This window comes from Vulpes lagopus, chromosome X, assembly GCF_018345385.1.
Source record: "Vulpes lagopus strain Blue_001 chromosome X, ASM1834538v1, whole genome shotgun sequence".
In the NCBI taxonomy this organism is placed as follows: Eukaryota; Metazoa; Chordata; class Mammalia; order Carnivora; family Canidae; genus Vulpes; species Vulpes lagopus.
Genome location: NC_054848.1, coordinates 37,886,227 through 37,900,696, shown reverse-complemented (window position 1 = coordinate 37,900,696; position 14,470 = coordinate 37,886,227). Strand labels below are relative to the sequence as shown.

Here is a 14,470-nt window from a genome sequence, read left to right as displayed (position 1 = left end):
CTTCCTTTAAACATGTATTATTTACAAGACACTGTACATCATCTCTTTTAATCCTGAAATCGTCCCCATCATCTTCATTTTACAGATGAGGAGTCTGAGTCTCAAAGATGCTACAAAGCAAAGGTCTAGAATCAGTAAGAGGTGGCCATGGGTTTCAAACCCACCTGGGAGGGGCACCTGGGTGGCTCAGCTCAGGTCGTGATCTCAGGGTCCTGGGATCGAGCCCCATAGTAGGGCCCCTGCTCAGTGGGGGAGCCTGCTTTTCCCTCTCCCTCTGTGTTCTCTCTCCCAATCTCTCTTTTAAATAAATAAATAAATAAATAAATAAATAAATAAATAAATAAATTTTAAAAATCCTTTTAAAAAAATCAGTTACAAACCCACCTGGAAGTTGTTCCAAACCTCTGAGTATTCTCTTGACTCCTTGAGCCAGCCTTATAAGAAGTTATCCAGAACACCAAGGGCCTGATCGTTCTGAGTTGCTGGTATTTCCAAAGCTTAGACAGCTTCTTTTGTGCTTGCTCCCTTACTGCTCAGTCTAACCCCAACATCTTCCTGATGTATTCTTTGCCCATTGCATTAGACGGATTAAGGAATGATCACCATTCAACTCTAAGTGAGCAGACATATGTCAAATACTGTCTATCCCAGGTCTTTTCCTAGGTTCTGGGAGCATAGTTGTGAACAAAACTGAGGAAGACCCTCTCTTCATGGAACTTAACTGCTAATGGGTAGATGATCCATCAACCAACACTGTGATGCACTGTCAGTGGAGAGAAATGTCATCAAGAAAGTGTAAGCAGAGGCAAGGAAAATGTTGTGATGTGGGGAGAGGGTGACTATAGTACACTGGGTGGTCAGCTTAGGCCTCACTGAGAAAGTGATGTTTAGACGGAGTCCTAAATAAAGAAAGGGAGCATTCTGCTCTCTGGGGGAAGAGCATTCCAGGCAGGAGAAACAGCAAGGGCAAGGCCCAAAGGTGAGAATGTGATTGGAACATCTAAGGAAGGGCAGGGGGGCCCGTGAGGCAGGAGCAATAGTCACAGGAAATTAGCAGTAGGAAGTAATATGGGAGAGTTTGATGGGAGCCAGATCACGTAGGAAGTCTTAGGCCATAGTAAGGCTCTGGTTTTTATTTCAAGTGTGAAGATCATCCACTGAAGGGTTTCTTGTAGGGGGGTTGGCAAATGTTTACAAGAATTGCTTGGTAGTGAAGACTGTGCTGTGCCACCCAGGTCCCTCCTCTGGGACTGAGGGCACCCAGTCTCCCTGGAAGTTGGGAAGCTGATAGCTCGTGGCTGTGCCCATTTCTGTAGGCTGAGGAAACACCCTGGCCCAAAGATCTGCCCCTTCCTAGGAGTAGCCCACATCTAATGACTGGGCATGGAGTGGGGACAGAAGACTATCCCAGCTCCAGAGCTCTCATGGGATCAGCAGACAGCTCTCCAGCAAGCTGGGCATAGTTGAACCTCACCTTCTGCTCAATCCTGTTTCCCTCGCTCCCTCACAGGTATGGATCCCCAGGGCATCCTCCAGAATACTCCCTGCACGCAAATCTCCAACCTGGAGTCAGCTTCCTGGGGACTTCAGCCTGTGACTCACTTTGCAATGTGGAAAGCAGGCTATCATGCTGTACGAGTGGGAGCAGGAGGCTAGTTAGGAGGCCGGGGCGGCTTTGTCCAAGCCAGAGACTCTGGGCCGCTTGAGATACACTGGAGAGATCTATTACGTATCCGTGAACATCCAAGCAGGACATCAGGTAGACTGTTGACCATACTTGTTAGAGTTAAGGGGAGAGATTGGGGCTGTTGATATAATTTGTGGGGGGGCAGGATTGAGTACAGATAGAGAAATGTCTGAGGATGAACCCTGAGACATGCAAACATTTTGTGTACACGTTCCATACGTATTTCCTCATTACAAATAGCTGTGATCCCTATAAGAAACATATCTGGTGGGATCCCTGGGTGGCTCAGTGGTTTAGCGCCGCCTTCGGCCCAGGGCGTGATCCTGGAGACCTGGGATTGAGTCCCACGTTGGACTCCCTGCTTCTCCCTCTGTGTCTCTGTCTCTGTCTCTCTCTCTCTCTCTCTCTGTCTCTCATTAATAAATAAATAAAATCTTTTTTTTTTTAAAAAAGAAACATATCTGGTGTGCTCAAAGGGACCACTGTGACTCCACTCTGATCATCCACTATAAGCTACATTGTTATAGCTTTTCAATGATGGTAATAACCTGGTGTTAAAAGGTGAGTAGTTATTTCTTAAAGTCTCCTGAAAACATTTCTGTTCCAGATTTCCGGTGTCCAGAAACCTGGCTAGACAATCCGCTCCTGTTATTTATGTATTTGCTTGTTGTCTGTTACTTCCCAAAGGATTTGAGGCAACATACAGCTATATGTGTAAATATCAAGTCAATAAAACAAAATGGAAAATCAAGACCTGTGTCCCCTGCCCCCCCCCAAAAAAATGATGGCAGGTAAGCAGAGGATGGAGGAGATCGTAGACAAGTATTTGGACATGGGGAAGGGAAGGGCAAGGACTGTCCGGGTGAGGAATCTGAGGGAGTCCAGCGGGGACACAGTGACCAAGGCCTGAAGGGTCCCTATTTTATTTTTTCACACCGTCTGAAATATTACATCAGACAGCCTCGTGGAGAGGAGGTCTCTCGAACTGCACATCCAGCCCAGCAAGTGGATTCTGGCCATCTTACCCTGGTGTGAATAAGCGTCATCCTGCTGTGGTCAACCTAGAAATAAAATCCACTCTGAACAGGGGTCTTCTGAGCAGCGTCCGCACGAGGTGAGTGATGTCGAGAGGCCCGTGATCTCTCCCTCCCCCTCACTTCCTAGGCTCCTCCTTGAAAGTCATGACCCTTTCCCCCAGCCCCTGCCTGGCTTCCTCCTGGTGTGCTTCCAGTGGGCCACCCCCTTCTTCTCCAGGATCCTGCTGACAGAGCAAGGAGGGCCCCAAATGTGCCCCATGCTTCTCAGGGGTCAGGAGGGGGATGCTGAAAGATACTTTTCATGGCTTGACCTTGGACCTATGTTCCCTGTTTGAAAGAGCTCAGTGAGAGGTGCCTGGATGGCTCAGTCAGTTGAGCGTCTGAATCTTGGTTTTGGTTCAGGTCATGATCTTGGGTCATAGGATCAGGCCCACATTGAGCTCTGTGCTCAGTGCAAAGTCGGCTTGGGATTCTCTCTGCCTCTCCCTCTGCCTCTCCCCCTGGCTTTCTCTTTCTCTCTCTAAATTAAATGAATAAATCTTTAAAAGAAAGAAAGAAAGAGGGACACCTGGGTGGCTCAGCAGTTGAGCATTTGCCTTCGGCTCAGGTCGTGATCCCAGAGTTCTGGGATCAAGTTCTGCATGGGGCTCCCTGCATGGAGCCTGCTTCTCCCTCTGCCTGTGTCTCTGCCTCTCTCTTCCTCTGTGCCTCTCATGAGTAAATAAATAAATAAATAAAATGTTCTAAAAAAGAGAGAGAAAAGGAAATAAAGAAAGAAAAAGAGAAAGAATGAATGAGCTCAGTGAAAAAGCAGGCCTTTTGTCTACCCAGCAGACTGTGGCCTGAGAACCGTTCCTTGGGACTTCTACCTGCAGACAGTACTATTTCCCCTGTCTTGGGCTGCCTCCCCTGTTGTCAGCCTGGAGGACTCCTACTTTTTGTCTTCAGTTGCTTGACTCCACAATGTCCTCCTTCAGGAAGCCAGGGGCAGGAGAGTCGGCTGGGCCAGTGAGGCTGTAGCCCCCATCCCAACCCATGGAGGCTTGCAGCGGCCATCACACAGTACCCCTGCTTTGGGAGAGTCACCTGGACAGGTGAGCAGAGTGGAACGGCAGGATCCCGGGGTGGGTGCTGGCAGGGGGGTGAGTCAAGGTCCCTGGAGACTAGGGCAGGTGGACTCAGAGGTCCAGCCCTTAGCAAGGGGATGAAGAGTCATACAGAGCTGGGAGACTAGGGTGGGAGATTGGAAGCATGGGGGTTCCAGCTACACCCCTGCCTCATAGGGGGATGTGGTGAGAACAGGGAAATTAAAGTGCTTGGTGCAGACCGCTGGCCTAAGACTGGGTCCAGACCCCATCCTCTGGCAAAGATGGGTCTGCCTCAGGGACCAGGACTGAAGCTCTGTGTCCTGTAACCACCAGCAGCCCCCTGGGAATTCTGCGAGAGGACGGGTCTCTGTTGCTTTATGTATGTGGGGCCCTCCTGCCTGAGCTCCAAAGCATGCCTGGCTCTGGATTCCGATTTCCTACTGGTGCCTTCTGCCAACCTCCCAGGACACCCTGGAAACCTGGACTGAGAATGGCTGGACACTTGCTTGGAAAGCCCACCTTTCTCTCTGAACATTCCCCAGCCATCAAGGCCGCTGCTCTTTGCTCATCCTGGCCAGTCCACGAGGACATGACGTTGCACCGGGTATGGGCTCCTTGCTGTCTCAGAGGGACTGGCCATGCAGAGCCAGTTTTCCTAGATGTTCATCCAACAATCCTGAGGATTGTTCTCTGCAGAATGCTTGAAAGCACTCGCCTAATGGTAAACAACCCTCATATTGTCCCAATACTGTCTTCTTTACCTGACCAGAAATTTCCACCATGGACAGATTCTTGCATGTTGCTGGGAGTTGGGAGTGCAGGGGGGGTGTGGGGGGCAGCTGTGTGGGGGGCACCCAGAAGAGAAGGTTGGCCAAATTTTAAGAAGCCAGGGGCACCCTTCCTGGCTGCACCCAGGGTCAGTCCCAGCCCTTGAAGTGAGCGGGGGTGAGACTGGATTCGTTCCTCTCTGTGCTTGTTAGTTTTAATTTGTTAATTTTGTATTTCAGCCAGATACCCAGCTTCCCCCCAAGACCAGGCATGTCATAAATGATCGAGCGAAATAAATAATGAATAAATGCCTCTCTCTCAGATTCCAATTTAAATCCAAGGAGCCCTGGTGAGATCTGAGGACTACTCCTGTCAATTATTTCTTCCAGACTGACCTCCGGTAACTAATTGGCTCATTTAAATTCCTTCTTTTGAGGACATGTTGCAATGGAAGTAAAATAATTAAAGAGCAGCAAACTTAAATTTGTGGCTGGGTACGTTTGAAGCTATGTCATTACCATTACGATGCCAGGAACCATATGAAATTGTGGGTTCAGGAAAATGACAGTAGGTTTTAGGTTTTTTGGTGTTTTTTTTTTCCTCTTGCAAGTGATATTGCTTAGGAAAATGTGAATATTAATGATGTTTCTTGATCCTTATTTGCTTATATCTTGATGTGTGCCAAAAATACTGGCCGAAGTCAGTGCTTTTCACAAATGACACAGGGGGAAAAATGATTCTATTTGTATGGCATATCGGGTAAATGGCCAAGGTCACCTCATGCCGGGAAATGATCAGCTTGCGGGCTCTGGCCACCCAAGACCCTGTCCCTCTGCCCGGAGGTCTGGTGGCCCCCAGATCTCTGCACACATGCACCCCATTCATGGTGGGAGCTACCAGTTGGGGAGCGATTAAATGTCATTTATTTTTTAATATTTTTTTAAACATCATTTAAATAAACGGGCAACTTCAAAGCTTTAGGGAGGAAAAGCGGAGACAATAATAAGAGATTATAATGGAGAATTAATTGTGGGAAAGGCATTATCAGGAAAGGCATCACTGAGGAAATGATATATCATCAGCGCCCCAAAGGGTTTAGCCAAGTGAAGAATAGGGAAAAGAACCTTCTAAAGAGAAGGTAGCTGAAGACAGAAAAGATCTGGATATGTCTGAGGATTTATAAGCAGATCTAGATGGCCAGAATATTCTGAGAGATAGAAGAGTGGCTTGAGGCATGGTTAGGGAAGCAGGCAGGGAACAGAGCAGACAAGGCCTTCCAAGCCGCCAGACAGGCTCTTACCCAAAGTGCAACCAGCAGCTACGGAGGGCCTTGAGCCCCAGTTGACAGGACCAGACTTGCATTTTTAAAAAGATCACTCAGGCTACTCCGGTGGTATGGTAAAAGAGACACCCAGACATTTGGGCAGGAGATGACCAGACAGATGATAGCAGAGGAAAGAAGTCATTCTAGGTGTATTTGAGAAGTAGGAGTCATAAGAGACCACAAACTGTGATCCCAAACCTTCTTTTTCTTTTTTTTTCTTAAGGCTAACATTTATCGTTACTAACAGCTTTCACCGGCATCATCCCACTGAATTCTCAGAATAACTGACGAGCTCCATTTAGCAGATGAGAAAAAGCATGCTCGATATCAAGATTCAAACCCAGGCCCAGCTGCCTCTAGAAACCCAAGCTCTTAGCACATATGCTTATCTGCAAAGGAAGATGACTTTACAAGGATTCTGTTGTTGTTGTTTTGGGATTTTATTTATTTATCTAAGAGAGAACATGAGCAGGGGAAGGGAGAGAGGGAGAAGGAGAAGCTGACCCCCCTGCTGAGCAGGGAGCCCAATGTGGGGCTCCATCCCAGCACCCCAGGATCATGACCTGAGCCGAAGGCAGACACTTAACTGACAGCCACACAGGTGCCTCAAGGAATCTGTTCCTAAAGAGTTCTTAAGGCTAAGAAAGCAAAACCTGCAGGGCACCTGAGTGGCTCAGCGGTTGAGCGTCTGCCTTCGGCTCAGGGCATGATCCTAGAGTCCCTGGATCGAGTCCCATATGGGGCTCCCCCCAGGAAGCCTGTGTCTCTCGTGAATAAAATCTTTTAAAAAATTAAAATGTGCATGTCACAATCCTAAGTATTCTCAGTTCTAAGAACTGAAACCAACTTGCTTTCCTGTCCCTGAGCTGAACAATACAGGAACCAGTCAAAATAACTTGGCTACTTGTCCCAGGACATACTCGTTCCTGGCACACGAAACTTCGAACTGCCAAAAATGGCTTACCTACTGAGGCTCACTTCAAAGACCCCACCCGCACTGTGCCTAGCAATCCTGAATGACTATGTCATAGACTCTGCCAACCCCAACCAGTTTTCTGCTTTGCAAGATCAGCCTTGCAAATCACAGAGCCCAAGTCGAAAACCCTACAAACCTAAAAACTCTGCCCTGATTTCTCCACTTTGAGACACTGCTAACACTGCCAATGGGATATTCTTCACCACAGCGAGTCTAATAAACTTAGCTTTGCTCAATCAGCATGTTGCCTCATCTCTTGGGTGATCAGCGCTTGTTGACAGGTGCCTGGTAGGGTACTTTTACTTTGAGGCTCTGCTACTTGAAGGGAGGACCGAGAAGGTTCCTATAAGAGCACAGCACTCAGTCATGAGCAAAGGCTGAAGGAAGTTGGGTTAGAATAAAAATTTCTGTTCTCTCATTTATGGAAGGTACAAAACTGGAGTCTGGTTCTGTGCTTATGTAGAACAAATACGTTTGCTTCTGAGGATCACAGATTCCAGCGTTTTTCTATCTAGAGGACAAAAGCAAGAAATGGCTATATTCAGATGTGTGTGTGGTGGAGCAGGGAGGGGCGGCATTTGTGGAAGTGGGAGCGAGCTCATCTGCTTTTAAGTCATTAAATGTTCTGCTTGCTGCTCCAGATTCAGGTGCCTGAAATAGCAGGAATTTGAGGACAGACCAATGCTGGCTTTTAATCCTTGGCTTTCAAGAGCATTATGGCCCAGGGAGTGGGTTGAATATTGACCCTAACAAAGATGTTCACGTCCTAACCCCAGAACTATGAATATATTACCTTGCATGGCAAAGGGACTTTGCAGATAGGATTAAGGGTTGTAAAATAGGGCGATTACCCAGGATTGTTGGGGTGGGCACAATTATTAACATGGGTCTCCTCATAGAAAGGAGTCAGGAGGAGGAGGTGATGTGTCCATGGTAGCAAGAGAGTGGAGTGATATGGCACCAGCCAAAGATATTGGCAACCTCTAGAAGTTGGAAGAGGTAAGGAATGGATTCTCCCTTGGGGCTTCCAGGAAGAACTGGCTCTGTTGACACCTTGATTTTAACCCTGGAAGACTCATTTCAAACTTTTGAGCTCCGGAACTGTAAGATATTAAGTTCGTGTTGTTTTAAGCCGCTGAGTTTGTGGTCATTTGGGATAGGACCAATAGGAAACCAATACAGCCCATAGAGTTAAAATGGCCGTTGGTGGTTGGTGTGTTGGAAAAGCTCATCTGCCTTTAGCCTGTCTCAATGGACTCCAACACCCAACTTGTCTTTAGGATGCACACTCCAGCCTGCTCTGCGCTGTCTAAATACAAAGCCCATTGGACACTGACAGCCTCTTTATGCCCACACAGGGGCCCCACATCTGCCCGTCCCACCTTTACTGGTTGATGCCAATATAATGTTCCATGGGAGTCAGTTGAGAACACATTATGGGCAAGAAGATCTCATTTTCCTTAATATAAATCTAATTCATTGTGAGACCTATTTCATGTCTATCCAGTCTGGGGTGCACAGTTTACCAGCTTAGATGTCTTTCCAGGGCACATTTGCTGAGGTCTTCTGTTTAGTTCATCTGAGATCCCATTAACTGAACCCACAGGACTCATAGACACACTTCAGGATGCCGGGCACTATTAACCATATGCTTTCTGAATTTATATAGCCCAGAATAACATAGGCTGTTTGGGGGGCCTCTGAAGTGGTCCCAGTGCAACACATTATCTAAAAGAAACACAATTTAGACCTTCAAGGTATAATGGCTAATGTAGATCCTTACTGCACCACAGGACTCTTAGCCAGACTTCCTAAAAGCCCTCCTCACTTCCTGTGTTCCTAGGTGGTCAAGGCAGCTTTTGCAAACTTCCCTTCTCTCCAGCTGCACTCCATAGCCCCAAGTTGGTTTTCTAGAACTTTCTCTCCCCCCTAGCCCCTCTCTCCTGCTTTTCCTGGATTAGTTCCCTGCCCTATCTAAGGTAAAAGCAATCCCTTCCACTTCTCGCACCTTCCACCAATTTTCCTCTCCCAGGATCCAGATGGACACAATAGAAGCTGAGCAACCAAGCCCAGCTTTTTTTTTCTAACAACAACAAAAAATTCTTCCTGGGGAATTTGGGCAGAGGAAAGGCTGTGGATATTAAACATTAAATGTTTTTGATCCATGCAGCAAATGGGAAGTAAGAGAGAACAGACATGTGTTTGGAGGAAATTCTGGTTGGAGGTGACACCTGTTAGTTTCCCCCAAGAACGACTTTTGGATACTTTAGGCTTTCCATTGAATCAGCAGTATTTGGCCAGAAGATGGCACTCTTTTAAAACAAATTTAGGCGGCTCCTCCATACAGGGGGCTGGAAGATAGTCTTTGGCGATACAGATCTCCAGGCGCAGAAGAGGGCCCAGAAGAGGGCCCAGTGGAGAACAGTAAAAAGACTTAAAGGCAAACAATGCTCAGTGGAGTCCTTGGACTTGATCCTGGACTTCTAGCCTCCAGAACTGTGAGACAAATTTCTGCTGTATATAAGCCACCCAGTTTACCCCATTTTGTTAACAGCCCCATCAGACTAAGATATCCTGCTATTTTGTAACTTCCTTTCTCTACCCAATGAAGTAGTCTCACTGATTTGCCACATGGTGATGCTCATGGAGGCTTGAAGACAAACTAGAAACTTCCCATTAAATCTCATGTTCCCCCCCACACACCCCGAGCACTTCCCCTGCATTCATCTATGCTATGCTTTTCTGTCATGGCACTGACCAGAGCCACAGTGAATGTGTTACTTGGCGTCTACACTAGACCTTGTGCACCACGAGGTTGGGCTCTACCTTGTTCACTGCTGAATCCCAGCATGGTGCCTAACAGCACATAGTCAGTGCTCAGTAAGCGTGTGTTGAATGACTGTCTGTTCTTCCAATGTCCCAGCCAGCCCCTTCAGGCTAAGGGACATACCTTGCATTTTACCACCACCTTGGTATAAAGCAGATAGTAGCTTCATAGATTTAAAAATCCATCCAATGTTGATGCCCTGTTTACTAGAATTACACTGTAGTCAGCACAGATTGAACACTGACAAAAGAGCTGTGAGTTCAATCCCACTAAGAGGATGAGTTTGTTCCGATAGAGTTTGGCACTGGTCTTGTCAACCATGACATTGACATGGTGGCAGATAAGCATTGCCCGGGCTGGGCTGGGGGGTTAGTTCTTTAGGGAGATTTCTGGTCTAAGAGGGGCTTGGAAGGGGTTCTTTCCCCACCCTGGTCTTTTTGCCCTTCCAACACAGGCCTCTCTTACCTGTTCTAAATAGTTATACAAAATGGTTGCTGGTCTTGGTGCCATTTCACAGAAAATCAAAGGCGCCCTAAAAGAATCTGTAATTTTTTAAAATGACCAGATTAAAAGACCAAAGCTTGTTTTACTTATCAGAGACTTCGGAACAATTGTGATGTGTGAGCAAAGCTTTCAAATGCTTTTCATTGGTTAACAATCTCTTAGGAATTTGAATATAGATACTGTTGAGAGAGGCAGATACTCACCAGGTCAGCCACAATCCCTACTACTCCCTAATACATCATACCTGCTACAGTTCATTTTCAGCTGCCTAACTCCCCAAAACATCAGATTTTGGTCCCCTGCTTATAAATGCACATCCCTCTCTCACCCCTGCATTTGATCTGTTAGTAACCTGCTGACGGGGTTTCTTCATTGAGATAGAGGTTGACTCACTTCCAGAGTTTCTTCCACTTATGAGTTTTTTCTTCTACATAACTAGTACAGAGGTACAACCTTCTAAAAGTAATTTCTTTATCTAACAGGGATAGGCTCACAGATAGCACCATTCTATCTGTAAAACCAAAGCTCAAGTTCACAACATCTGCAAGACAAAGGGCAACTGTATTCTCGTGGGGTGTAAAGTGGATACTCTGGGTGCCTCTCTCTGGATCCACCAGCTACTGGGAACGCAGGCTAGCTCAGTTCACTACAGTTCCTCACTAGAAACGGTTCTTGGACCTGCCTCACCCAACCCAAGGTAATACTCCCTCCCAGAAGGCAGCTAATGAAGGCAGAGAAGCCAGATCCCTTGTTTTAATGGAAATCAATTCTGAAGGGCCTTCCCAGCTCCCCTTTAGGATCTGCTGAGGCCTCAGCTGCAGTTCCTTTGTAGGTCAACTCCTGCCCACTCCTGCCTTGTGCTTCTTGAGAGCCGTCCCCAGAAAAATTTCTGCCCCGATTCTACATCTGTTTGTTTCCAGGGAATCCAACCTAAGACCAGGAATGAAGCAAGATACAGGAAGGCTGAGTGACTTGCCCCCGCCATACCAATAGAGGGCAAAATAGACAGGAGTGCTGGCGGCAAATGTATAAATTCCATTGTGCAGCCATGAAAAGAATTCTTAGAAGCCTTCAAGTGCAACCCACTCTCTTCCAAATGGAGAGACTGAAGCAGAGAACCACAGGGATCTGCTCAAGGTATCATAAGCTTACTAGAGAAAGCTTCCATTGGACTCCACACTGATTGTGACCCAGTCAGGAACACAATACACTAGCAGTTAATCAGCTCCCAGGAAACCGTGATGGAACATGAGTCCAAGGGAACCGGGGGAACTTGGGGAGTCAGTACAAAGCGGCCTTTTAAGCTCACCTCCCCCACATTGACTCAAAAGAGGAGCCAGGTCTGAATCAGGGATGGTAGTGCACTTTATTAACAAATAAAACAGTACCATACAGGAAAAATCATCACTTCAATGGCAACACACACACAGATGTGTACTCCCACATGTAGCATTTGGGCACATTTCAGACAGAACATCCAGCACCAAGTTCACAATCAAACTAAACACAGTTTACAATCCTTCGGTATTTTCTCTTCAGGGTGGTTCAGGTCCTCATCAAACAGTTGTGACAAAAAGATTACCTTTTTAAGTCTAATTCTTGACCTTCCCATGGAGTGAGGCCAATGCTGCTTTCAGGACTGTGAAGGAGGTGCCAGGTTCTCTCAGCTGCTTCAACTGCCTTTAGTTTCTTAGGGTGGGAAAAAAAGACCTATGGGATTATCTTGGTGCTGGACAAATAAAATGGTGGGAGTTCTCAGTTCTGATTTCCTATCTAGGCACACCCAAACTAACATCCATTTTTAAGCTTAATCTATAGTTTAACAGGGCTGATCTCATTAGGGTAAATTAATTGGTTTTCCAAAAAAGTTTGAGAAGAGGGTAAATCAAGAGTCCTTCAACATTAGAGACTTAGATCTGTTAACAACCTCCTTACTGTTAAAACTGTTGCCAGTTAAAAAGTTTAAATCAGCATTTCCCAAAAGGTGTGTCAGAAACAAGTTAATCAGTAAGTGAACAGAAACAACTGACATAGATCAGGGATGTGATTTCTCTGAGCAGTTTGATATAATATGTGGCAACTCCTTATGGACTGGAGCATATCCAAGACATTGCCCAAACTCCTATGTTAGCTAAACGCTTTTCAATTAAAAAGTAAACAGTGGCAGAAAAATCATGCTCTTTGCTCTTAGGATAGGCAAAACTGAAATACCTTAAGCCCTCATTAATAACTTGGGTTGATCTTCTCTGGCAATCTATCATTCCCATTCAACAGAAGACAGATTAGGTTAAGAGGCATTAGGAGATAATAAGGGTATGAAATAAAAATTTGAATATGGGAGCAGTATAAGAGAAACAAATTCATCAGCTATAAAACAATCATATGACATTCAGCAGAGAGGCAAACACAATGGTATTACTTTCTTATAAAACATAAAATAATCAAGACACATAAGTATTGACCTGATGATTTTAAAAAGGTGAATCTGAATGTAGCTTGTTGAATGTGTGGATGTATGCCCATCAAAATTTTTATTTACAATTTTTAGTATAGCTATCTAAAATGAAATGCCTCATTCATCTGTGATGTGGGATAGGGTGTTACTACTATCCACCTGTGTACCCAGATCCACTGAATCTTATCAACTGCTTTATTTGATCACATTGGTGTTTTCTCCCAGACGCTTATATGAAAAAAAAAAAAAAGTAGTCTTTTATGGCTGGAACCTCTGGAAGGAGCTTTAAAAAATCTGAGTTTTTAAAATGGGAGAGGCCAGAAAGATGCGGGCACTGTTCTGGGCCTGCTTTATTCCTCAAATAGAGAACTCAGTCTTCATATTAAAATCACTCAATTTCATGTCTGTTACAAACTTAATTGAAGCCAGTGAGGTTATAATATAAAGCCCCACTTTCCTTTCTCTATTTGATAATCTCAACAAATAGCAATCAGAAATTCATCATGTGTATTTCAGTTCCTATTTGAGAGAGATCAGCATGCTAATATTTACTCAAAGGTAACCCTGTCATTTTAGTTAACAGATCTGCCTAATTCTACTCTGGTCCTAAGGAAAAAGAAAAAAAAAATATGCCACTAGGGGCCTTCAGACAGCCAAGGTCTACCTGAAAGGAGGAAAGTGCTTTCTTGAAATTGGCAGAGAAGGTTATCGACGATAGCGAGAGAAGGCATGTCTAGCCATCCTCCAGGAGGAGGAGAAGATGCCTCTTGCAGTTGGTGTCATGTGGAGCTCATCAGGAGGCCTCCTCGCAAATAGTCCTGCCACTAATTTACTCTGCTCCCCTGGAGAGCTACACACAAATCACAGCAAGTCAAACGAAACATTGGATTAGCTGTCTAGAAACTTCACAGGACTTAGAAGTGGCCAAGAGACCCCTGAGGCGCAGTCCGTAAGACATCCCTCAATGGCCTACACCTCCACTGCTTTAAAGTAGTACTCCTTAGCCAAAGGGGGAGCTGCTCACCCCCAGGAAGCTGCGAGCCCCTGGGCCCTGGACCTACACTTCTCTATTTCCTAAGGACTGGAAAGGACAGCCACAGTCTAGGCCTTCACCTACTCAACCGCTATACACAGAAAGCGAAATGCTTCATTTCTGCTATCAACCAGGCATTTCGTGTTAAAGAGGAGACAAACAGGACACAGAAATGGTTTCTGATCAGCACTTCAATTAGACATCTTGAAATCAAGGACTTAATCACAGGTTTTATTCTACCAACCAATACAAGTTAGTCTACCCAGGCAAATAACATGATGGAGCTTGATCTTATTGAAATTAATGAGGTGATTCTTTGGGTTGATTTTACTTATGACACTGACTGAGACTAAACTTAAATCAGTGCATTTAAAGATGGTCCAATGACACAGCCTTTGTCGACATTTTGCTTTTGATGGTGGTGCTGGGGAAGAGTAAGCAGAGAGTGTGGGGCTGAAGACTCAGGATCGCCTCAGCAGCCTGAATTTGTACGCCACAATCCACAGGGCAGTTACTGATGTGGTAAATCCAATGAGCTTCAGCAGGCCTGTCACCGATGGCAGGTTCCTCTCCCAGAAGGTGTGGGTGATTTCCATAGCTGGAACATCCTGGATGGATGAGCAGAGATCGTTAGCAGAGCATTCTTACTTGTACTGACAAGGGTGGGGAGAACACGTCTGCCATGTCAGTGCACGCGCCTGCCCTAGGGTGGCATCGACAATGACCTCATAGGCGAGAAGGTGAGAGTCAAGACTTTTACATTCAGTTACC

At 45.8% G+C, this 14,470-nt stretch overlaps 1 protein-coding gene and 1 long non-coding RNA gene across 3 annotated transcripts in view; one reads left to right on the top strand and one right to left on the bottom strand.

Moving 5' to 3' along the window:
• The first annotated feature begins 2,250 nt into the window (after window positions 1–2,250).
• On the top strand, window positions 2,251–5,034 carry LOC121483193. Of its 2 annotated transcripts, none has more exons than XR_005985700.1 (4): window positions 2,251–2,801; window positions 3,702–3,818; window positions 4,355–4,533; window positions 4,820–5,034. It is a non-coding gene; the product is annotated as an uncharacterized LOC121483193 (long non-coding RNA). The 2 variants fall into 2 exon arrangements; XR_005985699.1 differs by having other exon boundaries at window positions 4,278–4,533.
• A 6,520-nt stretch (window positions 5,035–11,554) lies between these two features.
• MAOA (monoamine oxidase A) overlaps window positions 11,555–14,470 on the bottom strand; it is a 68,555-nt gene continuing 65,639 nt past the window's right edge. Inside the window, exon 15 of the mRNA XM_041741091.1 lies at window positions 11,555–14,307. Coding sequence (XP_041597025.1) covers window positions 14,161–14,307 — 147 coding nt within the window. The 3' untranslated portion in view covers window positions 11,555–14,160. The remainder of the gene's footprint in view (window positions 14,308–14,470) is intronic.